This window comes from Chiloscyllium punctatum, chromosome 36 (genome assembly GCF_047496795.1).
Source record: "Chiloscyllium punctatum isolate Juve2018m chromosome 36, sChiPun1.3, whole genome shotgun sequence".
In the NCBI taxonomy this organism is placed as follows: Eukaryota; Metazoa; Chordata; class Chondrichthyes; order Orectolobiformes; family Hemiscylliidae; genus Chiloscyllium; species Chiloscyllium punctatum.
The window spans coordinates 63,843,518-63,869,404 of NC_092774.1; the positions used below are offsets into that span (position 1 = coordinate 63,843,518).

The 25,887-nt window shown below is 47.0% G+C and overlaps 1 protein-coding gene across 8 annotated transcripts in view; it reads left to right on the plus strand.

Annotated features, from left to right (window-relative positions):
* Nucleotides 1-440: 440 nt before the first annotated feature.
* The window catches only part of LOC140460597 (uncharacterized), a 621,333-nt gene continuing 595,886 nt past the window's right edge, over nucleotides 441-25,887 (plus strand). Inside the window, exons 1-8 of one of the 8 annotated variants that reach the window (XR_011954221.1) lie at nucleotides 441-691; nucleotides 1,925-2,235; nucleotides 3,737-3,829; nucleotides 5,077-5,245; nucleotides 6,256-6,327; nucleotides 7,001-7,175; nucleotides 11,178-11,305; nucleotides 12,614-13,020. Coding sequence is in view for 1 of the 8 variants with exons in the window: in XM_072555212.1 (XP_072411313.1) it covers nucleotides 13,019-13,462; nucleotides 23,643-24,606 (1,408 nt within the window). In the remaining 7 variants the exon portion in view is untranslated. Of the gene's footprint in view, nucleotides 692-1,924; nucleotides 2,236-3,736; nucleotides 3,830-5,076; nucleotides 5,246-6,255; nucleotides 6,328-7,000; nucleotides 7,176-11,177; nucleotides 11,306-12,613; nucleotides 13,463-23,642; nucleotides 24,607-25,887 lie in introns of those variants that run through there. The other 7 variants (XR_011954223.1, XR_011954225.1, XR_011954222.1 and 4 more) reach the window with 7 other exon arrangements.

The following is a 25,887-nucleotide window of genomic DNA, read 5'->3' on the forward strand; positions in this document are numbered from 1 at the left end:
TTAGCAGCTCTGTCATTTCAGTGTTCCCCTTATTAACTCACCTGTTTCACCTTCCAAGGAACCAACATTTACTTTAGCGACTCTGTTCCCTTTGGCACAACAATAGAAGCTTTTGATATTTTATACTCGGCTTCTTTTGTAATTTACCTTCCCTATTTCTATTCATTTTTTAAAACCCCTTTGTTTGTGTCTGGAAGTTTCCCGATGTTTCAGCCTTCCAAAGGTCTGGAGTAACATTCCTGAACAGGCTGAACATTAAAAAGAAAACCACATTCACATTTAAATGAAACCCACCTTTCAGGGGCTGGAGGCGGGGAAAACCAACCCCCATTGTTCCCTATTGGTTGGAGGGCTCCCCAACCACGCCCCCTCAGTTGTTGACGACATTGTTTGGACCACGCCCCCCTGTGTGTTGGCGCATGTGCAGTGTAGGTCCCGCGGCCGGCCAAAGACAGTGTTACTGAGTGTGGGAGAGGAATGGCGCCGGCGGCTGAAGGAACAAGAACAGGACCCGCTGGAAAAGCTGAGCAGGTCCGGCAGCTCGTGTCGGGAGAAATGTGAGGACGGGTTTCGGGTCCCGGTGATCCTCCTTCAGGACAGGACCAGGTTTCAGAAACATCCCGGGGAGGTCGCCAGGCCCGAGCGGCAAGACCTGGCTCCTGCCCCCGGGGAGAGGAGACAGTGAGACAGGGTAGGATTGGGAACCGCGGGAGGAGGGAGACTGGGGAGTTTATAAACTCCTAGGGGGAGGACTGAGGCCTCCAATAGAAGCCCCACAGGCCCCAGTGTTTACTTCACCGGCGAAGGAGCTCTCGGGTTGCCCGGGCAACCGGCCGCTATCTTTGTGAGGGTCAGGCGCATGTTGTCTTGGGGCGGGGTTGTTGGATTGTTGTATAATATTGATCTCTCTGTACTTTTAATCTTGAAGATTTTTAAAAATGTACACTGGCTTCAATTTATGAATTCTAAGTACAGAAGCAAACTATAAACATCTCCTTACATGGATCCCAACATGTGCATAGGAGCCAAGACTGTCTCAAGATTTACTGAGGTGCTGAATCAATAGCTCTTTCTCTTTTGATTAATGAAGGTGGTGCCCAGCAGACTCCTGCTCACAGCCTGTTCTGTCAGCCTTTATGGGAAAGATAGGATAGCAAAACATCTCTATGACTCTATAATTGCTGAGATTTGCTTTACAACCTTTCTTAAACCAGGCTGCAATGTTTGCAGTTCTCTAGTTTTCTGGCACCTCCAAGTCCGTGGAAGACTGATAAATTATGGCTTCCACAATTTCTGTTGTCCCTTCCTTCAAGATTGTTGGATGCATTTCATCAGTGCCTTGTCAAACTTTAAGTACCAAATGCTTAGCGAAGACTTCTTTCATGTTAATTTTGTACTCTTGGCAGGTCATGTTGCGGCTGTGCAGAACATTGGTTAGGCCACTGTTGGAATATTGCGTGCAATTCTGGTCTCCTTCCAAGGAAAAGATGTTGTGAAACTTGAAATGGTTCAGAAACGATTTACAAGGATGTCACCAGGGTTGGAGGATTTGAGCTATAGGGAGAGGCTGAACAGACTGGAGCTGTTTTCCATGGAACGTTGGAGCCTGAGGGGTAACCTTATAGAGGTTGCAAATTTATGAGGGGTATGTATAGCATAAATAGACAAAGTCTTTTCCCTGGGTTCGGGTCTGTTTCCATGCTGTACATCTCTATGACTCTGTTGGTTGCATCTGTAAGATCCTGAATCAGCACCTTGAGGAGAATTAGAGTGGAGTGAGAACAGAGGAGGGAGAGAGTGTGGGATGGTGCCTTCAATTTTGTGGAATAACAAAAGAAAAGTATATTCCGCAGAAAGTAGAATTGCTTGTTCAGAGTTGTTACCCTGCACTGAGTGTAATGACTTTTGTAATCTCTTTTTACAGAGTATTTGAAGATCTGAAGACAGAAATTTCAAAATCGACAGATGAAGGCCTTATGCCCGAAGCATTGACTCTTCTGCTCCTCGGATGCTGCCTGACCTACAGTGTTTTTCCAGCGTCTCACTTTTGAAGTCTTGACTCTCCAGCATCTGCAGTCCTCACTTTCACATCAATGTCTGACAGTGACACTGGGACATCGGGACTGCAACGATTTTTGACTGTGATTCTGTGAGAAGGAGCAAAGCGTTTGCTTCCTGCTCGAGTGCATTTTTAGAATCAGTCGGACTGGATGAGAGACCCTACGTTGCAGCGCAGTGAGTATGGAGCCTGAAGCAGTTATACGGCCTGGAAAGAGGAATTCACGGCAGGGTGGGGCTGTACCCACGTTTGTGTGCGGCTGAAGCTTCGGCCATGGAGAAACCTGAGGAATCCCGCCCTGTGAAGAAACCGTGGAAGTGTGGCGACTGTGGGAAAGGCTTCTGTGCCCCGTCTGCTCTGGAGACTCATCGGCGCAGTCACACCGGGGAGAGGCCCTTCAGCTGCCCCGAGTGCCGGAAGGGCTTTACCCAGGCATCCGCCCTGCAGACCCACCGGCGGGTCCACACGGGGGAGAGGCCTTTCAGCTGCCCCGAGTGTGGGAAGGTCTTCAGCAATTCCTTTGCCCTGCTGAGGCACCAGCGAATCCACAAGGGGGAGAGGCCACTCTCCTGCCCCGAGTGCGGGAAGGCCTTCAGTGATTCCTCTCACCTGCTGACCCATCGGCGGGTCCACACAGGGGAGAGGCCCTTCAGCTGCTCCGAATGCAGGAAGGCCTTTACCCAGGCCTCTGCCCTGCTGATCCATCAGCGGCTCCACACAGGGGAGCGGCCCTTCAGCTGCCCAGAGTGCGGTAAAGGCTTCAGCGATTCCTCCACCCTGCAGACCCACCAGCGGGTTCACACGGGGGAGAGGCCCTTCAGCTGCTGTGAATGCGGGAAGTGCTTTACCCAGGCCTCTGCCCGGCTGAGACACCAGCGGTCCCACACCGGGGAGAGGCCCTTCAGGTGCCCCGAGTGTGGGAAGGGCTTTGCCCGGGCCTCCAACCTCCAGACCCACCAGCGGATCCACACGGGGGAGAGGCCCTTTAGTTGTCCCGAGTGTGGGAAGTGCTTTACCCAGGCCATCACACTTCAGAAACACCAGCAGGTCCACATAGGGGACAGGCCCTTCAGTTGTCCCGGGTGCAGTAAGGTGTTCACCTGCTCCTCCCACCTGCAGAGGCACCAGCAAGTTCACGTACAATAGCAGGGGCATTGAAGGAGTGACGGCTGAGTGCCATTATTGACTGGCGTATTAACCCAGTTCTGGGGCCTCCTGGGTTCGAATCCTGCCGTGGCAGATGGTGAAATTGGAATTCAGTCAGTAATCTGGAGTTCCAAGTCTAACGATGAAGCCAATTTTGGGGGCGGAGTTGTGGGGGTGGGGGGTGGTGTTGGGGTGAGAAAACCCCATCTGATTCACTCACGCCATTTTTCGGGAAGGAAACTGCCGTTGTGGGAAAGGATTCACTCAGTCGTCCCAGCTGCATCCTTTACCCTGTCTGGCCTATGGTTGACTCCACACTGCACCCATGCCCCCCCTCTGTGCCCCCCGCCCCCTTTCTCTCCCCCTCCCACTGGGCCCCTCCCATTCCCTTTTTGCTGGGGGTGGAATCTGAAGCTGTAACAAAGTTGGGTCACAATAAAGGGTCACCTGAACTTCCCGCCAGGCTCAGACTCTCATTGATGGCTTTGAGCTTCAAATGGTTTTTGTTTTAAACCTGTTGATTTCTTTCAGCCTCCTGCACGAAGTTTCCAATGTCGTGTATCAGATGGAACAGTGAATGAGTAGCTCGTATCGTTGGAAATTGCAGATATTTCAGGAGTGCAGGTACTGTGTCGTTTTATGGGCATTGTAAAGTTTCCTGGCAGCACCAGGAGGTGGGGGCTGTGTTCATTCGAAATGATGGGCAGTTGCTGGTGTTGGACTGAGGTGGAGAAAGTTAAAATCGACACCACTCCAGGTTAGAGTCCCAACAGATTTATTTGGAAGCGCTAGCTTTGGGAGCGCTGCTCCTTCATCGGGTAGGTGTTGGGCAGGATCATAAGACATAGAATTTATCGCAAAACATTCCAGTGTCATGCAGTTGATCAGATTTCCTGAACAAGTCCAGTTGCAATTCAGTCTTTCATCTTTTCGAATGGGTTGCAGGTTTCGGTTCATTAACATGGATATCCCAGAACTACCTTTAAGTCACATTCTCCCGATGACTTAAGATTTTGTAAAAATAGGTGACATCTCAGCTCAGACAAAGCAAGAAAGGTGTGAGGTTCAAGTCTGTCTGTATCCCAGTCCTGAGTCACACATGTTCTATTTCCAAAGTAGGAATTTATAAAATATTACATAGATTGACTACCTGCAGATTGTATTTTGCTCAAAAAGCACAATGTATCTGCAAATGCAAATTCACTGCATAGGTTTGTGTGTGTATGTGTGTGGGCATGAGAGAGAGAGATGGAGTGTTTGCATGTGCATGCTTGATAAAGTGTGTCGATGCAGTGGAGTATAAGCCTGTGAGAGGGTGTGTGCATGGATCTGAGTGTGGGAGGTGTGTGTGAGAGAGGGTCTGTGTGACTGGGTGTGTATGTATGGGAGTGAGAGACAGTGTTAAGTGTAGTGTGGTCACCCAAGGTCCCGGTTGAGACCGTCCTCGTGGGTTCCAAACTTGGCTATCGGCCTCTGCTTGGCCAGTAGAAACAATTCAGCAGTTACTGGGTGACATGGTGGCTCAGTGGTTAGCAGTGCTGCCTCGCAGCACCAGGGCTCCGGGTTCAATTCCCACCTCGGGCAACTGTCTATGTGGAGTTGGCACATTCTCCTCATGGGTTTCCTCTGGGTGCTCCAGTTTCCTCCCACAATCCAAAAGATGTGCAGGTCATGCTAAATTCCATATAGTGTTGGGTGCATTAGTCAGGGGTAAATTTAAGGTAGGTGAACAGGTCTGGGTGGGTTACTCTTTGGAGGGTCAATGTGAACATTTTGGGCCAAAGGGCCTGTTTCCATACTGTAGAGAATCGAATCTAATCTACACACACATATTGGAGAGGGCAGGGTGAGACTTGTCTTTCACTTTGCAGAAGGTGGGAGGTCCTGGATGCTGTGATTCAGCGTAAACACATGCTGGAAGACCTTTGGCTCAGAGAGATGGAGTTGGAAGCCAGGCTGCAGACACATCACTGGGAAAGTTAACCGGATACTTTATTCCAGGAGATGGTCATTCCCCTCTGGACAGAGCCTTCTGATTAGGTCAGTGGACAGGGTCAGAAGGGTGTGAGTGTGAATCACGCAGGTAAAGGGGATCTGAGATTGGGAGGCAGGAGGAGGAGCTAACTGGCTGTGTGGTGGGGCGGGGCACTGGGGGTAAGGGCAGAATATTGACAGGTGATTGTCGTCTTTCTCTGAAGTTAGCAGCAGGAGGCCAGATGGCATCGGTGTCTGTCTGGCACCAGGTTCAGGAACCGACGTGCTCAGGACAGAAGTGGGAAAGGGAGGCTGCAGTGGGTGTGGTCCACAAATCTCAGGAGGGGCAGAGCCTTTGCTGAGGGCGCATGAGAAGTCAGAAGCTAAAAAGATAAAGCAGAACATCAAAGCTCTGGGTGGCATGGTGGCTCAGTGGTCAGTACTGCTGCCTCACAGTGCTGGGTTTGATTCCAGCCTCAGGCGACTTTGGCACATTGTCCCCCTTGTGTCTGCGTGGGTTCCTCCCACAGTCCAAAGATCTGCAGTTTAGGGTGGATCAGCTGTGCTGAAGTGTCCACGGATATGCATTTTCAGGTGCGTAAGCCATGGGGAACTCCAGGGCTGTATGGTAAGTGGGTTGGTCTGGTGGGATGCTATTTGGAAGGTCAGTGTGAGGTAAATGGGCTGAATGGCCTGCAGGGATTATGTGATTCTACTGCTTTAGCCATTTGTATATTGAGAAATGATTACTGTGGTGCTGGGGAAGGTGGGATTTGTTGTGTCACTGCCCTCTGTCCATTCTCTTTCTGTCCCCCTGTCCATTTTCTCTCTCTTGACACCCACCCTCAGTTCCTCCCCCCCCCCCCCCCCCCACCATTCTCTTTCCCCACCACCTGTTGTTTCTCATGCCTCCATTCCTCTTTGATCGCTGTATCAAGTCCTTCTAAGAGGAGAGAGACAGATGGTGATGACTCTACCTGGGAGATGGGGGTGCACGAGAAATGGCTGATCTTTAACGTTGAGAATAGCTACTCAGAAACAACATTAAAGCATGTTCAATTCTATTTTTAAAAAAGCTGCAGGCATCTTTCTGAAACTTGCGTTGAAATATGTGCAATTTGGCCACAGTTGAGGACAGGCTGTAAGGGGTGAGTTGCCTATTCTAATATTGTGAAATTGGTTCCATGTAGAAATAGTCATGGAGCATGGAATGGAACAGTTTGGTCCGTGCCGACCAGATATCCTAAATTAATCTATTCCTATTTGCCAACATTTGGCCCAAACGCCTTTAAACCTTCCTATTCGTACACCCATCCAGATGCCTTTTAAAAGTTGTAATTGTACCAGCCTCCACTCCGGCAGTTCATTCAATACATTTACCATCCTCTGCGTGAAACAAGTTACCCCTTAGGTCCGTTTTAAACCTTTCCCCACTCACCCTAAACTAATGTCCTCTCGTTCTGGCATTTTGTCCCTCATCTTTCCCCACTCAACCTAAACCTATGCCCTCCAGTTTGTGGCTCCCCTAACCGAGGGAAAAGAAACACACAAGCTGAGCAGCCAGCCAAAATGCAAAAGGAATACAATGTCGAGCCACGGGGGTGGAGGGGGGAAGGAAATTGTGGTTCAACTTTTTTTTCCTCCGATTGCTATTTGGACACTTCAAATCTGTCAGGAACGTAAGCATTTCTGAAGTGCATAATGCGCATGCCCCTCGGTGTCAGCAAGAACAGCGCATGTCCGCTGGTGTCAGCAAAAGACTGTGCATGCTCCTGGTTGTACGCACAAACGACTCATGACCTACTTTTGATGGACCAATAGGGAACTCGGGAGGACCGGAAGGAATCTTGTCCTCCTGCCAATCAGAGCACCGCTATTGTCTGAATGCGGAAGTTGAACAATGAGCTTCTGAAGCAGCACCTGCTGCTGTTCCTGTCTCTCTGAATAAAGATTGAGCTTTACCCAAACTGCAACTTTCTTCCTCTGTCCAACAACTGTGAGGACGGCACTCTCTTTTGTCGCCATCTGTTCCACTTTTTTTTCATTCTGTCGTTCAATTGTTGACTTGCAACAACTGAAAGGAAAGGGAGTGAATTCAGGGTGGGGACAGAGTGTAGAAATATTGGTCGACAGTGTGGTGCTGGAAAAGCATAGCAGGTCAGGCAGCATCCGAGGAGCAGGAAAATCGACGTTTCGGGCAAAAGTCCTTCATCAGGAATTTTCCTGCTCCTCGGATGCTGCCTGACCTGCGTGCTTTTCCAGCACCACACTCTCGACTTTAATCTCCGGCATCTGCAGTACTCACTTGTCTAGAAATGTTGGTCCAGATCTGTGTCTCAATTGGCAAACACATGACAAATGCATGACTGCAATGTGATAATATAGCCTTTGCTGTGGGAAAACAAAAGCAGAAAGGAGGTGCATTGTTTTAATGGTGATATGTTGGGATATGGAGAAAGTGAGGAGTGCAGATGCTGGAGATCAGAGTTGACAAGTGTGGCCCTGGAAAAGAACAGCAGGTCAGACAGCATCCAAGGACCAGGAGAGTTGACGTTTTGGACACGAGCCGTTCGTCGGGAATGTTATGTGGATGTACAAAGAGGTTTCAGTGTCTTTCTACACCAGTCAATACCCATTGTCAGACAGGTGCACTAAGCAGTCAGCAGAGCAAGTGGTGTATTAGCAAAAGGAATTGAGTTCAGAAATGGGGTGGGGCCTTCCTGTGGTTAGGGGGTCATTTAATATATTCAAAGCTGAGTTCATCTGATTTTTGAACAACAATGAAGTGGATGGTTATGAGGGAACAGAAAAAATGGTTTTAAGAACGGTTATAGAATCGCACAGCACAGAAACAGATACTTGATTTCATGCTGACTGTATTCATAAACTAAACCAGTCCTACCATATTTGGCCTATATATCTCTGAGCCCTTCCTATTCATAAGAGCAGAAATTAAGCCATTCAGCCCACTGGGTCTGCCCATACCATTCAATCGCGGCTGAGAAGTGTCTCAGCCCCATTCTCCTGTTTTCTCCCTGTAACCCTCGATCCCCTTGATACTCAAGAACTGTTTCTGTCTCAGTGTTAAATATCCTCAGTTACCTGGCCTCCACAGCCTTCTGTGGCAATGAATTCCATCAGTTCACCACTCTCTGGCTAAAGAAATTTCTCCTAATCTCCGTTCTGAAAGGTCTTCCCTTTACTCTAAGGCTCTGCCCTCAGCTGCTGGTCTCTCCTTCCAATGGGAACATCTTCCCAACATCAACTCTGTCCAGGCCATTGAGTCTTCTGTTTGTTTCAATTAGATTCCCCTGAGTGGGGCCCTGTTAATCAGCATGAACCAGACCCTTCAGGATGAGGTACAGCAGGGATTAGGTTCAACAAAGTGAGAATGGAGGGAGAGTGTGTGGGATGGAGATTTTGAGCTTCTAGGGAATAAGAAGTACAGAGAGTTCGCTATAAATTAGAATTGATTGGATGGGGCAATGGGCCAGGGAGTGGCAGATGGAGATTAATTTAGGGAAATGTGATGTTTGCATTTCGGTAAGGCAATCCAGACAGGACAGTTAAGGGAGTATTTCAGAACAAAGAGACCTTGGAGTGCAGGTTCATTGTTCCTTGAAAGTGCAGTCTCAGGTAGCCAGAATAGTGAAGAAGGCATTTTGTATGCTTTCCTTTATTAGTCAGAGCATTGAGTATCGGAGTTGGGAGGTCATGTTGTGGCTGTACAGGACATTGGTGAGGCCATTTTTAAAATACTGCATTCAATTCTGGTCTTCCTGCTACAGGAAAGATGGTGTGAAACTTTGAAAGGGGTCAGAAAAGACTTGAAAGGCTGTTGTCAGAGTTGGAGGGTTTGATCTACAGAGAGAGGCTGAATCGGTCAGGGATATTTTCCTAGAGCATCGGACGCTCCGGGATGACCTTATAAATACTTATAAGGGGCATGGATAGGGTGAATGCAAAAGTAGAGAGCATATGTTTGAGGTGAGAGGGGAATGATTTAAAAGGGACATGAAGGGCAAATTGTTTCATGCAGAAGGTGGTGCATGTATTGAATGAGCTGTCATAGGAAGGGGTGGAGCCTGATATAATTACAGCATTTAAAAGGCATCTGGATGGGTACAAGAATAGGAAAGGTTTAGAGGGATATGGGCCAAATGCTGGTAAATGGGACTAGATTAAGTTAGGATATCTGGGCAGCACATACGAGTTGGACTGAAGGGTCTGTTTCTGTGCTGTATGACTCTCTGGGTCTTTGGTGAAACCAGAAGTGTCATTGTGAAGACTGGACTTTCAGAGCAGCCTTCAAAGATGTTTTGTCCTTACTGGGAACAGAAGATGTTACAATGAAATCTTTCATTTATGAGACAGCACCTGAGTGAGTGAGTACATCTGAGATTTTGGTGGAAAGTGGGATTTCATGCACTGTGGGGATGAAACCCTACCCTATCCAGTCATTTCTGCTGGTGGGTGAGACCACTCCTCAAGATTAGTTGGAGTAGATTTAGGATAGAGAGAAGGAAGAACTGCTTTTCCCAGAGAATAGTGAATCTATGCTTCTCTGCCCAAGGAAGCAATAGAGGCAGCTTAATTAAGTTTATTCAGGACACAGTTAGATGGGTTTTTGCATGGTAAAGGTATTAAGGGTAGTTGGGACAATGCAGGGAGGAGAAGCTGAGACAATGGAGAGATCAGTCATGATCTAAATGAATGGCGAATCAGGCTCGATGGGCCAAATGACCTACTCCTGCTTCTATGACTATGAAACTCTAACCCTTCATTTCCCATGGCTAACCCACCTAACCTGCACATCTCTGGACACTATGGGCAATTTAGCATGGACAATCCGAATCAAGGCCAGTGAGCAATACAGTGATGTGAAAAATGAACATCCGAGAACGACAGAAAGACATGGAGAGTAAATGTACCAGCAATCAAAACTGGATTCGAAAGATCATAAAAATTGAAACTAAAAATGGTATGTCTGAATGTGTGCTGCATTGGAGCAAAAGCAAATGAATTGACTGCACACATTGAAGTGAATAATTAAAATATGGGACTCCTTACAGAGATATGGCTCCAGGATGACAAGGATTGGATCCTCAATATTGAGGAGGTGATCAAATGGAAAGTAAGATCAAGGTAGAGGGTTAGCACAGGTCATCAAAGAACTGATCACAGGGGAATCTGGTGTCAGCTCTGATTTCGGGTCCTGATTTCTCACCCCTTCTGGATTTCTGCTGATGCTTTGACCCCCTTTTTTTTTTTAACACCTTCCGGAACAAGAAGTCAATCCAGACCCACAATCTCCCAGCCTGTTAATCGTCCAGACACCGAGTGTAGTCATAGCAGGGAATAAAATAAGAAATGTGAACCAAAATTAGAAATAAGTAGGTGCTTGTGCTTAATATTGTTCAATAGGAAGGAAACCAGAAATACTATTCTCCCAGGATTTCTACAGTGCCTTATTTGAGGAATTCCCACACTGTTACATCGAGCTATTAGTACCCACTATGATTTACAACAATATTTATACCAACAGGAAAAAAAGTATCTTGTCAAATTGACATAGGGGTATACAGCATGGAAACAGACTTTTTCTCTCTCTCATGCACACACATGCACAAGTCCATGGGGGTGAATTTGTGTTTGCCAAATGATATTTACATATGCATTCTATTTTCCTCAAAAAATGCACAATCTGCAGGCAGTTAATACATGTAATATTTTGTAAATTTCACTTTGGAAATAGAACCAGTCTGACTCTAGACTGGGATACAGACAGATTCTGACCTCACACCTTTAATGCATTGTTTGAGCTGAGGTGTCTCCTTTTGTTATAAAGCCTTAGTTATCCTGAGAAGGTGCCTTACAGGAAGTTCTGGGATTTACATATTAATGATATCTGCAATCCATTGTAAAAGATGAAAGATTTAACGATTCAGGTTTGTTCAAAATATCATTTTAATGCCAGGACACTGTAATGCTTTTCCAGAAATTCTGTGTCTTGTGATCCTACACTTCACAACCACCTGATGAAGGAGCAGCGCTCCAAATGCTAGTGCTTCCAGATAAACCCATTGGACGATAACCTGGTGTTGTGATTTTTAACTTTTTGTCCAGGTAAGGTTTGATTGGCCAGGTCAAATTACCCATAGTGCTCAGGGATGTGCAAGTTAGGGTGGATTGGCGGTGCTAAATTACCCACAGTTCCCAGGGATGTGCAGGTTAGGGTGGATTGGCGGTGCTAAATTACCCACAGTGCCCAGGGATGTGCAGGTTAGATGTATTAATCAAGGGGTAAATGTAGAGCAATTGGATTAGGAGAATGGGTGTGGTGTAGTTGCCATTCAGAGGTTGGTGTGGACTTGTTAGAACAGTGAGGGTTCTCTGAAGAGAAGGGATTTTTGTTAACTGTTCAGGAAGGGGGATGAGGGGGGAAGCGGTGGGTGGAGTGCGGGGTGGGGGAAAACTTGTTCACTTGGAGCAACTGGAGTGAACCCGGGGAGGGAGCAGACGCTGCAAACTCAGATAGGTGTCTTAATTACCTGGGTAAGGAAGGTTGGAAGGATAGGGTGTTGCTGTTTTCCCTAGTGCGTCAGAGTGTGACTCTCTTAAAATCAGGAGGGGCATGGATTGGGTAAATAGACGAGGGCTTTTCCTTGGGATGGGGAGTCCAGAACTCGAGGGTAATAAATTTAAGGTGAGGGCAGGGGGAGGGAGACTGCAAAGAGACCTAAGGGGCAACATTTTCACACAGAGGATAGTGCATGTATGGAATGAGCTGCCAAAGGAAGTGGTGAAGGCTGGTACAATGACCATTTAAAAGTCATCAGCCTGAGTGTATGAAAAGGAAGGGTTCAAAGGGATACGGACAAAACGCTGGAAAATGGGACGAGATTAATTTTGAATATCTGGTTGGGCACAGAAGAATTTGACTGAAGTGTCTGTTTCTGTGCTGTACATCTCGATGACTCTGGCTTTCCACAAATGTTTGTCATGTCTGTATGTTCAGTTTCTCTCTGGTGGCGGTGTCAATGCCTTGATGGCTCATTTTGCTTTACCCCCCCACACCTCCTGGGAATGTTAACTATTTTGTCTGGTGGTTCTTCAAGAACCTGCATTGCAGGTTCACCCTGAATTGACATTTTTTGACTTCCCAAAATCAGACCTGCTCAGTCTCAGCAATATCCCAGTGTTGTGAAAGATATTAAATTTCAGGTGGAGTTCTCCAAAACTCAGTCTTGATGTTTTTGCTTTTCTGCCCCTATAATCAACACCTTCAGGAGAATGAGTTAGAGCGGAGGGCGGGAGAGAGAGAGTGAGTGTGGGATAGTGCTTTCAATTTTGTGGAATAACAGCACAAACAAATTGCTTGTTCTGAATTTTTATTCTGGACTGACAGTAATGAATTTTGTCATCTCTTTTTAGAGTATTTGAAGATCTGAAGACGGAAGTTTCAAAATCAACAGATGAAGGACTTATGCCCAAAATGTCGACTCTCCTGCTCCTCAGGTGCTGCCTGACTTGCTGTGCTTTTCCAGCATCGCACTTTTCGATACTGACTCTGCAGCATCTGCAGTCCTCACTTTGACATCAATGTCTGACAGTCACTCAATCCATCGGCACCGCAACAATTTTTGACTGATTCTGTGAGAAGGAGCAAAGCTTTTTGGTTCCTGTTTCAGTCCGTTTTCAGCATCAGTGGGACTGGATGAGAGACCCTACTGTTGGAGTGCACTGAGTGTGGAGCCTGAAACAGTTATAAGGCCTGGGAAGAGGAATTCATGGAGGGGAGGAGCTCTACACGTGTTGTGTGCGGCTGAAGCTTCGGCCATGGTGAAACCTGAGGAATCCTGCCCCATGGAGAAACCGTGGAAGTGTGGTGACTGTGGGAAAGACTTCCTTTTCCCATCTGATTTGGAGATTCATCGTCGCAGTCACACTGGGGAGAGGCCATTCCCCTGCACAGAGTGTGGGAAGGCCTTCAGCAATTCCTCCGACCTGTTGAGGCACGGGCGGGTCCACGCCAGGGAGAGGCCCTTCAGGTGCTCTGCATGTGGGAAGGGCTTTACCCAGGCCTCCACCCTGCTGACCCACCAGCGGGTCCACACGGGGGAGAGGCCATTCCCCTGCACAGAGTGCAGGAAGGCCTTCAACAGTTCCTCCGACAGGCTGAAGCACCAGCGGGTCCACACAGGGGAGAGGCCGTTCACCTGCTATCAGTGCGGGAAGAGTTTTAACCGCTCCTCCCACCTGCGGGGACACCAGAGAGTTCACATGCCATCGCAGGGGGTTTAAAGCAGCGACGGCTGAGTGCCTTTATCGACTGCACTATCAACCCAGTTCCGGGAGCTGCCAAGGCAGATGGTGGAATTGGAATTCGGTTAGAAATCTGGAGTTCAGAATCTAACAACGAAACAATTGTCAGGGAGGGGAGGGGGAACCCCCATCTGATTCACTCGCAACCTTTTTAGGGAAGGAAACTGCTGTTGTGGGAACAGATTCACTCACTCGTCACAGTGCATCCTTTACACGGTGGCACAGTGGTTAGCACTGCTGCCTCACAGCGCCAGAGACCTGGGTTCAATTCCCGCCTCAGGCGACTCCCTGTGTGGAGTTTGCACATTCTCCCTGTATCTGCGTGGATTTCCTCCCACACTCCAAAGATGTGCAGGTCAGGTGAATTGGCCATGCTAAATTGCCCGTAGTGTTAGGTAAGGGGTAGATGTAGGGGTATGGGTGGGTTGCGCTTCTGCGGGGCGGTGTGGACTTGTTGGGCCGAGGAGCCTTTTTCCACACTGTAAGTAATCTAATCTAATCTAATTACCCGGGCTGGCCTACACGTGACTCCAGACCCACAGCAGTCTGGTTGACTATTCTGCACTCCTTCTTTCCCACCCCCCCCCCCCCACCCCAACTCCAGCCGATGAGGGGGGAGAAACCTACTTGGAGACAAGGTATGTGTTCAAATTGGTGCATGAGGCAATACTACTTCTAGTTTATGGCTATACCAAGGATCCAATTACAAAAGGACAACTCGGTGCTGACAAATAGTAAAGAACGTGGGGGTGAGGGGGGCGCGGGGAGAAGTGTGTGTGCTTTGACCTTGAGCTGTTTTTTTAAAAAAAAGATACTTTTTCTACACCTTTTTTGCTGGGCGGATCTGAAGCTATAACAAAGTTGGGTCGCAATAAAAGTTACCTGAACTTACTGCTGGACTCAGACTCTCATTGAAAGCTTTCAGCTCCAAGAGGTTTTTGTTTAAAAGCTGATCATTTCTTTCAGCCTCCTGCGCTAAATTTCCAATGTCGTGTATCAGATGGAGCAGTGAATGAGTAGCTAGTATCATTAGAAATTGTAAATTTTTTAGGAATGCAGGCACTGCGTTGTTTTATCAGCATTGTAAAGTTTCGTGGCGGAAGTGTGGGCTGTGTTCACCAGAAACGTTTTGGAGGTGTCAGTGTTTGGACTGGTGTGCACAAAGTTAAAATCTCACAACACCAGGTTAGAGTCCAACAGGTTTATTTGGAAGCACTAGCTTTCAGAGTGCTGCTCCTTCAACAGGTAGCTGTGGAACAGGATCAGAAGACACAGATTTTATAGCAAAAGATCACAGTGTCATGCAACTGATAGGATATATTGAACAAACCTAGATTGCTGTTAAGTCTTCCATCTTTTAGAATGGTTTGCAGGTTTATGTTCATTAATATGTAAATCCCAGAACTACTTTTAGTTCATGTTCTCAAGATGACTTAAGGTTTTATAAAAATAGGTGACATCTCAGTTCAGACAATGCATGAAAGGTGAGAGGTTCGGTCTGTCTGTATCCCAATCTTGAATCAGACTGGTTCTATTTCCAAAGTATGAGTTGATAAAATATTACATGGATTGATTGCCTCCATTAACTGCCTGCCGATTTTTCCACAAAAAGCACACACTGAATCTATCTGCAAATATAATACTGCAAATGCAAATTCATCCCATGGACTTGTATGTATGTGCATGCATGAGAGAGTAGTGAGTGTGTGTTTTTGCATGTGTGATGGAGTATGAGGGTATCTGCAGTGGTGGATTTGTGTGTGTCTGAGAGAGACCATGTGTATGAGAGAGGGTCTGCGTGAGTGTGAGAGAGTGTAGGGTGTAGTGGGGTCACCCAAGGTTCTCCTCGTGGGTTCTGAACTTGACCATCAACCTCTGCTCAGCCACTGGAAACAGTTAAGCAGTGACACAACACACATCGGAGAGGACAGAGTGGCACTTGTCTTACAGAAGGTGGGAGGCTCTGGATGCTATCATCCAGGGTAAACACACGCTGGAGGACCTTCGGTTCAGATTCAGCTAGAGGCCAGGCTGCAGACACGGTGGTGGTGGGTGGGGGGAATCTTAACCGGACACTTTATTCTGGGAGATGGTCATTCCCCTCAGGACAGCCTTCTGATTGGGTCAGGGATTGTCTCCGTTCTCTGCAGTTCCCAGCTGGAGGCCAGATGACATTGGTGTCTGCCTGGTGCCAGGATTCAGGAACCGATAAGAAGAGGGAGAGAGAACGGATGGTGATGACTCTACCTGGGAAATGGCTTATTTTTAAAATTAAGAATAGCTAAAATGATATATTCAGAAACATTATTAAAGTATGTTCAATTTTATAAGAAAGCTGCAGACATCTTTTGAAACTTGCATTGAAATATGTGCATTTAGGCCACAGCTGAGGACAGGCTGTAATGGGTGAATGGCCTATTCCTAGTCTTGTGAAATTGGCTCAGACTATGTCAAAAAAGAATCATAGAATTGTAGAGCACAGAAACAAAGCCTTCGGTCCCAACTGACCAGATATCCTAAATTAACCTAGTCTCATTTGCCAGCACTTTGCCCTGTCAACCTTCCTGTTCATGTCCCCATCCAGATACCTTATATATGTTGTAATTGTACCACTTCCTCTGGCAGCTCATTCAATTTACGTACCACTCTCTGTGTGAAACAAGTTGCCCCATAGGACACTTTTAAGTTTTCCCCTCTCACCCTAAACGACTTCTAGTTCTACTCCTGGACCTCTCCACCTCCGGAGAAATACCTTGTCTATTTACATTATCTATGCCCTTCATGATTTTATAAACCTCTATAAGGTTACCCCCTCAGTCTCCAATACTCCAGGGAAAACAGCTCCAGCCTTTTCAGTCTCTCTCTCTGTAGCTCCAAACCTAACAACATCCTTATAAGTAAGTCATTTCTGAATCCTTTCAAGTTTCACAACATTCTTCCCACTAAGTGATCAATAGGCTGTGAACAATTTATTTTTTTGTTGGGGTGTAAGAGAGGGCATTTCTTAAGACCAATTAACTTTCACACTTTTTCTTTCTAATCCGAGGTCACTCAAATCTTTCCCCACTTACCCTAAACCTATGCCCTCTCGTTTAGGACCCCCAACCCTGGGGAAAAGATATACAAAAGGTGAGCAGCCGAACAAATGCAAAAGGGCTAATAAGTCGAGCCACAGAGGGGAAAAGAAAGTGGCTCCAGCCTTTTTTTCTCCTATTGGCATTTGGACACTTCAAATCTGTCAGTAATACCACCTTCCAGGATCTCCAGCGTCTCTGTGGCAGCGAGCACTGCGCATGCTCCTCGGAGACAGCACAAAAACTACACCAGCTGCTCGGTGTCCGCGCATACGGCTCGCGCCCTTCTTTTGATGGACCAACAGGAAGCACTGGACGACCGGAAGGAGACTGATCCTCCTGCCAATCAGAGCGCCCCTATTGTCTGAATGCGGAAGTTGGAACATGAGCTTCGGAAGTTGCTGTTGTTGCTCCTCTCTCTCTCTCAATAAAGATTGAACTTCACCCTAGATTGCAACCTCCTTCCTCTGTCCAACATCTGTGAGTACGGCACTCTCTTTTCTCACCCTATTTTCAATTTCTTTTCTAAATTCTGAGCTTCAGTTGTTGACTTGCAGCAACTGAAAGGAAATGGGGTGAATCGGGGTTTGGGGGAACAGACTCTGCAAACGTTGGTTCAGGTCTGTGGCTCCATTGGCAAACGCATTACCACAATGTGATGATTTTGCCTTTGCTGTGGAAGGAAAAGCAGAAAAAAGGCGCATTGTTTAAGTGGTGATATATTGGGATGTGGACAAAGTGAGGACTGCACATGCTGGAGATTAGAGTCGAAAAGTGTGGTAATGTAAAAGCACAGCAGGTCAGGCAGCATCCGAGGACCAGGATTGTTGGTGATTTGGACACGAGCCCTTCGTCAGGAATGATGTGTGGATGTACAAAGGGGCCTCAACATCCTTCCACACCAGTCACTGCCAGTTGTCAGACAGATGTAGCAAGCAATCAGCAAGGCAAGTGATATATTAGCAAGAGTTCAGAAGTTGGGATGGCTTTCTGCGATCAGGCAGCCATTGAATATATTCAAGCCTGAGTTCATCTGATTTCTGAACCACAAAAAAGTGGATGGTGATGGGGGAAGGCAAAAATAATGGTTTTAAGACCAGTACAGAACAGTTACAGAGTCATACAGCTCAGAAACAGACACTTCAGTCCAACTAGTCCATGCTGAATATATTCACAAACTAAACTAGTCCCATGTAGTTTGGCCCATATCCCTCTGAACCTTTCCTACTCATGTACTTATCCAAACGTCTTTTAAATGTTATTACTGTACCTATATCCACCACTTCCTTAGGACATTGATTCCACACACAAACCACTCTCTTTCAAGAAAAGGTGTTCCTCATGTCTTTTTAAAATCTTTCTCCTCTCTCCTTAAAAATTTGCTCCCTAATCTTGAAACCACCATCTGAAGGAAACAGCACCAGCCACTCACCTCATTGACACCCCTCTTGGTTTTATAAACTTCTCAACTTCCTGTGCTCCTGTGAAAAAAGTCTCAGCCTATCCACTTAGATGTAGGTATATTCATATCCAGTTATGATCTGTTCAGTGCTGGTGCATGCTCAAAAGACCAAATGGCCTACTCCTGCTCCCAATTCTCTCTCTCTGTGTCCAGGACAGCAAGAGACCATAAAACATAGGAGCAGGAATTAGACCATTCAGCCCATCAGGTCTGCTCATACCACACAACTCTGGTTGATAAGTTTCTCAACCTCATTCTCCCACTTCCTCCCTGTAACCCTTGATCCCCTTGATACTCAAGAACGTATCTATCGCAGTCTTAAATACCCTCAGTGACCTAGCCTCCACAGCCTCATGTTGCAATACATTCCACGGATTCACCACTGTCTGGCTGAAAAGTTTCTCCTTATCTCCCTTCTAAAAGGTCTTCCCTTTTCTAGTCTCTTTCAGGTCTGGTCTCGCCCACCAATGGAAACATCTTCCCAATGCCCACTTTGTTTAGGCCTTTCAATGTTCTGTATGTTTCAATTATATCTCCCCTGAGTGAAAGTGTAGGCCTGTGTTATGGACTAAGCCAGACCACTGAAAACATTCTGAAGCAGGCAGCCCCAGACCATAACTTTGCAATTTGATTTGGTAAGTGCACAGTGAAAATTACCTGGAGTAAGTTAGCTTGGTTGACTACTAGATTTTAAAACAGACAAAAATTTATTCACAAAATTACACAATGAAACACAAAGATCAGAATAAAGAACCCCTACAGAACTCAACCTTGCCAACTAGACTCAGTTATGCTGTTCTGAATATACACAATAGTCCCAATAAGCCAACTCCCTTTGAAAACCAGTATAAATGGAACACATGCTTATAGGTTGAAGTTGAGAGGCGGAAAAGAGAGAGAGTTTCCACATAGCTCCCTGTTGAATTTCCAACCAGTTCAATACTGAACTAAAACTGCTCAGCTCACTCCCCTTTCTTTATACAGGTCACTTCTAAAACTTGACCAATTTGGCCTGAAGTCACACCTGTTTACATATAAACAAAAGGCCTTTCAAATTCCCTTTCATCTCTGTTCAAACCAGACTGATCAGCACCCAGCCGGTTTATTACCTCTGAAAAAAGTCATGGACAGAGTCTCCTTGAGCCAGAGAAAAGCTTTTAGTCAAAAAGGAACTAGCTTTGTGACACCTGTTAATCAGCATGAACCAGACCCTTCAGGATGAGGTACAGCAGGGATTAGGTTCAGCAAAGTGAGAATGGAGGGAGTGTGTGGGATGGAGATTTTCAGCTTCCAGAGAATAAGAGAGGAAAAAGAGTTTGCTGTAAATTAGAATTGAACGGATAGGCCAATGAACCGAGGAGTGGCAGATGGAGTTTAATTTAGAGAAATGTGAGGTGTTGCATTTTGGTCAAGCAATCCAGGCAGGACTGGCACAGTTAAGGGGAGTGTTACAGAACCGAGAGATCTTGGAGTGCAGGTTCATGGGTCCTTGAAAGTGAGTCTTAGGAGGTCATGGAGTGGCTGTACAGGACATTGGTTAGGCCACTTTTAGAATACTGTGTTCAGTTCTGGTGTCCCTGCTACAGGAAAGATGTTGTGAAACTTTGAAAGGGTTCAGAAAGGATTTTCAAGGCTGTTGCCAGAGTTGGAGTGTTTAAGACAGGAAGAGGCTAAATAGGCCAGTGAAAAGTTTCCGTGGAGCATTGGAGGTTGAGGGGTGACCTTATAGATGTTTATAAGGGGCAGGATAGGGTGAGTACCCAGGTTAGGGGAGCCCAAAACTGGCCGGCATATGTTTGCGGTGAGAGGGAATGATTTAAAAGGGACCTGAGGTGCAACATTTTCATAGAGGGTGATGGAGTCTGATACAATTACTACAAAATTTAAAAGGCATCTGGATGGGAATATGTAGTGGAAGGGTTTAGGGGGATATGGGCCAAATGCTGGCAAATGATTTAGGTTAATTTAGGATTTCTTGTTGGCACAGATGAGTTGGGTTGAAGGGTCTGTTTCTGTGCTGTATGACTCTAATCATCTTCGGTGAAAGCAAAAGTGTGGTTCTGAAGACTGGACTTTCAGAGCAGCTTTCAAAGATGTTTTGCCTTGACTGGGAACAGAAGAAGTTGGAAATTAAATCTTTTATTTGTGAGACAGCAACTGAATGAGTGAATACATCTTGGAAAGTGAGAATTCATTGAACTGTGGGGATGAAGCCCTACCCTATCCAGTCATTTCTGCTGGTAGATGAGACCCGGACTCAAGATTAGGGGGAGTAGATTTAGGACAGAGATGAGGAGGAACTGCTTTTCCTGGAGAGTAGTGAATCTATGGAATTTTCTGCCAAGGAATCAGGAGAGGCAGCTTCATTAAGTATATTCAAGACACAGTTGGATGGGTTTTTGCAATGGTGGGGGAATTAAGGGTAGTTGGGACAATGGAGGTAGGAGTAGCTGAGACGATGGATAGGTCAGCCATGAGCTGAATGAATAGCAGAGCAGGCTCAATGAGCCAATGGCCTACTCCTGCTTCTATTACTATGGAACTATAACCCTGCATTTCCCATGGCTAACTCACTGAACCTGCACATCCCTGGACACTTTGGGCAATTTAGCCTGGTCAATCCAATTCAAGGCCAGTGAGCAATGTCGTGATCTGGAGAATTAACATCAGAGAATGATAGAAAGGGACAAGGAGAGTAAATATACCAGCAATCAAAACTGGATACTAAAGATCACAAAAATTGAAACTAAAACGGTGTGTCTGAATGTGTGCTGCATTGTAACAAAAGCGAATTAATTGACTACACATTTGAAGAGAAAAGTTATGATCTGTGACTCCTAACGGAGACATGACTTCAGAATGACAAGGATTGGATCCTGAAAATTGAGGGGGTAGTCAAATGGAAAGCAAGATAATGGGAGAGGTGCTAATGAAAGCACTGATCACAGGGTAATCTGGTGTCAGCTCGGATTTCAGGTCCTGGTTTCTCTGTCCTCTGTTGATTTTCCTGTTCCAACAGAGTTAAATGTGGGTCTGCTCTCAGCTCTGCTGGATTTCTCCTGAAGCTTTGACCCCCACCCCCACCCCTTTACACCTTCTGGAACAATAAAACATGCAGTTAATTGAGACCCAATCCACAATCTCCCAGTCTCTCAAACCAATCAGACACAAGAGTGTAGTCATAGCATGGAATCAAACAAGAAGAATGAAACAAAGTTAAATGTATATAGGTGCTCGTGCTTAATTAGATTAGATTCCTATAGTATGGAAACAGGCCCTTCCACCCAAAAAGTCCACATTGACCCTCCGAAGAGTAACCCACCCAGACCCATTCCCCTACATTTACCTAACGTGCACCTAACATGGGCAATTTAGCATGACCAATTCACATGACCTGCGCAACGTTGGACTGTGGGAGGAAACGGGAGCACTCGGTGGAAACCCACTCAGACCCGGGGAGAACGTGCAAACTCCACACAGAATCAAACCCAGGTCCCTAGTACTGTGAGGTAGCAGTACTAACCACTGAGCCACCATGCTGGCCCCAAATGTTTGTTCATTAGGAAGTAAACCAGAAATAGAGCTTTCCCAGTATTCTTATAGTGCCCTACTTGAGGAATACTCTCTCCCTTACATCTATTAGTACCCAGCTATGATTTACAACAATATTTACACCAATGTAAATAAAGCATCTGTTATCAAATAGACATAGAGATATACAGCATGGAAAGAGACTTTTTCTCTCCCTCATGCATGCATGCACACACGTAACTGACAGGAAGTTCTAGGATTTACATATTATTGATACCTGCAACCCATTCTAAACGATGAAAGACTTAATCCAGGTCTGTTCAATATATCATTTCAGTGGCAGGACACTGTAATGTTTTTCCATGAATTCTGTGCCTTATGATCTTATTCTCCACAATCACCCGATGAAGGAGCAGCGCTGCTAACACCAGTCCTTCCAAATAAACGTGTTGGGTGTTTGATTTTTAACTTTGTCCAGGTTAGGTTGGATTGGCCAAGCTAAATTACCGGTAGTGCTTAGGGATGTGCATTAGTCAGGGCAATAGGGGGATGGGTGTAGGTGGGTTACCCTTCGGAGGGTCGGTATGGACTCCTTGGGCCGAGTGGCCTGCTTCCACACTCTGGGAATTCTCTGAAAGGAAGGGATTACTCTGTTGCAAATTACAGGGCAGCGCAGGCGCAGTGCGCGGAGCTGTTGTCGGCCTTTCCCCGCCCCCTCACTTCATCCATGACGTCATAACGCGGAAGTGGCCCTGTCCGTTTCAGAGTGAAACTCCCTCCCTCTGGGCAACTCTTCATCCTGGGAGGGAGTGGGGGGAAAATCTGTTCACTTGAAGCAACCGGAGTGATCCCAGGGAGGGGGCAGACTCTGCAAACTCAGGTATGTGTCTTAAATACCCGGGTGAGGAGGGACGGAGGGACGGAGGGATGGGATGGGGCTGTTTTCCCTCCTGCGCCAGAGACTTAGGGGTGACCTCATAGACTTCTAGAAAAGCATGAGGGGCATGAATAGGGTAAATATACAAGGTCTTTTCCTTAGGATGGGGGAGTCCAGAACCGGAAGGTAATAGGTTTAAGGTGGGGGGAAGATTTAAAAGGGACCTAAGGGGCAACTTTTTCATGCAGAATGTGATGTGTGTAAGGAATGAGCTGCCAGAGGAAATGGTGGATGCTGGCATCTGGATGGGTGTTTGATTAGGAAGGGTTCAGAGGGATATGGGCCAAGTACTGACAAATGGGACTAGATTGATTTTGGGTATCTGGTTGGCACGGAAGAGATTGACCAAAGGGTCTGTTTCTGTGCTGTGTATCTCTATGACTCTGGCTTTGTACGAACATATATACAGTTTCTGTCTGGTGTTGGTGTTAATGCTTTGATGTCTCCTTTCCCCCCACTTCCCAGGGACGTTAATGTGAGAACAGATGGGGGAGAGTGAGATGGTGCTTTCAATTTTGTGGAATAACTAAAGAAAAGAACGTTCCCCCAAAAGTAGAAATGCTTGTTCTGAACTTCCACCCTGGACTGACACTGATGACTTTTGTAATCTCTTTTTACAGAGTATTTGGCGATCTGAGGACGGAAGTTTCAAAATTAACAGATGAAGGGCTTATGCCTGAAATGTTGACTTTCCTGCTCCTCGGATGCTGCCTGACCAGATGTGCTTTTCCAGCACTGCACTTTTCGGCACTGACTGTCCAGTAACTACAGTCCTCTCTTTGTTGTCAATGTCTGATAGTCATTCAATCCATTGAGACTGCAACAATTTTTGACTGTGATTCTGTGAGAAGGAGCAAAGCTTTTTGGTTCTTGTTTGAGTACGTTTTCAGCATCAGTGGGACTGGATAAAAGTCCCTACTATTGCAGCGCACTGAGTGTGGAGCCAGAAACAGTTGTACAGCCTGGAAAGAGGAATTATGGTAAGAGGGGCTCTAAACGCATTTGTGTACATCTGAAGCTTCAGCCATGGAGAAACCTGAGGAATCCCACCCCGTGGAGGAATCATGGAAGTGTGGCGACTGTCGGAAAGGCTTCCGTGCTCCATCTGCCCTGGAGATTCACCGGCGCAGTCACACCGGAGAGAGGCCATTCATTTGCCCCAGGTGTGGGAAGGCCTTCAGCAATTCCTCCGCCCTACTGAGGCACCGATGGGTTCACACGGTGGAGAGGCCCTTCAGCTGCCCCGATTGCGGGAAGGACTTCAGCTATTCTTCTGACCTGAAGACCCACAGGCGGGTCCACACGGGGGTGAGGCCGTTCTCCTGCACTGTGTGTGGGAAGGCCTTCAGCACCTCCTCCACCCTACTGACCCACTGGCGGGTCCACACTGGGGAGAGACCATTCACTTGTTCCGAGTGCAGGAAGGGATTCTCTCAGGTGGGCAAGTTGCGGACGCACCAGCGGGTCCACACTGGGGAGAAGCCTTTCAGCTGCCCTGAGTGTGGGAAGGCCTTCAACGATTCCTCTGCCCTTCAGACCCACAACTGGGTCCACACACAGGAGAGGCCGTTCCCCTGCACAGATTGCGGCAAGATCTTCAGCAATTCCTCCACCCTGCTGAAGCACCAGCGGGTCCACACAGGGGAGAGGCCCTTCAGCTGCCCCGAGTGTGGGAAGGGCTTTACCCAGGCGTCGGTCCTGCTGATCCACCAGCGGATCCACACGGGGGAGAAGCCTTTCTGCTGCCCTGAGTGTGGGAAGGGATTCACTCAGATGGGCAACTTGCGCACGCACCAGCGGGTCCACACCGGGGAGAAGCCCTTCTTCTGTCCCAAGTGCGGGAATGCCTTCAGCGATTCCTCCACCCTACTGAAGCACCAGCGGGTCCACACTGGGAAGAGGCCATTCCCCTGCCCCGAGTGTGGGAAGGCCTTTAGCAATTCCTCTGACCTGCTGAAGCACCAGCGTGTCCACACAAGGGAGAGGCCCTTCAGCTGTCCCAAGTGTGGGAAGGCCTTCAGCGATTCCTCCGCCCTGGTGAAACATCGGCGGGTCCACACAGGGGAGAGGCCCTTCAGCTGTCCCGAATGTGGGAAGGGCTTCACCCGGGCAGCCACCCTGCGGAGGCACCAAGGAGTTCACGTGCCATCGCAGGGGGATTGAAGGAGCGACTGTCGAGTGCCATTATGGACTGGGCTATCAACTCAGTTCTGGAACTCCCGGGTTTGAATCCCACCGCAGCAGATAGCGGATTTGGAATTCGGTCAGAAATCTGGAGGTCAGAATCTAACAATGAAACCATTGGGCGGGGTGGGGGGGAAGCCCCATTCTGATTCAGTCACATCCTTTTTAGGGAAGGAAACTGCTGTTGTGGCGAAGGATTCACTCAGTCGTCCCAGCTGCATCCTTTCCCTGGTCTGGCCTACACGTGACTGAGACCTACAGCAGTGTAGTTGACTCCACCTGTTTCCCCCCACTTCTTTCCCTCCCGGCAGATGGGCAGGGAGAAACTTACTTGGAGAAAGGGTATGGGTTGAAATCGCTGAGTGAGGCAATACTTCTTCCGGGTTAAGGCTGTACAAAGGATCCAGTTACAAAGGGACAAGTTAGTGGTGACCAATAGGAAAGAAAGTGGTGTTGGGGGGGTGGTGGCGGAGGGGTGCTTTGACCTTGAACAGTTAAAAATCAGCTACGTTTTCAACACCTTTTTGCTGAGGTGATCTGGAGCTGTAACAAAGTTGGGTCGCAATAAAGGTAACCTGAACTTACTGCCAGGCTCAGACTTTGAAAGCTTTGAGCTCCAACAGGTTTTTGTTTTAAAGCTGCTCATTTCTTTCAGCCTCCTGTACTAAGTTTCCAATGCCATGTATCAGATGGAGCAGTGAATGAGTAGCTGGTATCATTAGAAATTGTAAAGTTTTCAGGAGTGTAGAGTGCGTTGTTTCATTGGCATTGTAAAGTTTACTGGCAGCACCGGGAGGTGTGGGCTGTGTTCACGAGATATGATGTGGAGATACCAGCATTGGACTGGGGTGGATAAAGTTAAAAATCACACAACACCAGGTTATAGTCCAACTGGTTTCTTTGGAAGCACTAACTTTCAGACCGCTGCTCCTTCATCAGGTAGCTGTGGAGCAGGATCATAAGACACATATTTTATAGCAAAAATCATAGTGTCATGCAACTAATAGGATATATTGAACAAAACTAGAGTGCTGTTAAGCCATTCATCTTTTAGAATGGGTTGCAGGTTTTAGTTCGTTAATACGTAAATCCCAGAACTACTTTTAAGTCATAGTCTTGAGATGACTTAAGGTTTATTTTTTTAAAAAGTGATATCTTAGCTCAGACAATGCATTACAGGTGTGAACTTCGAGTC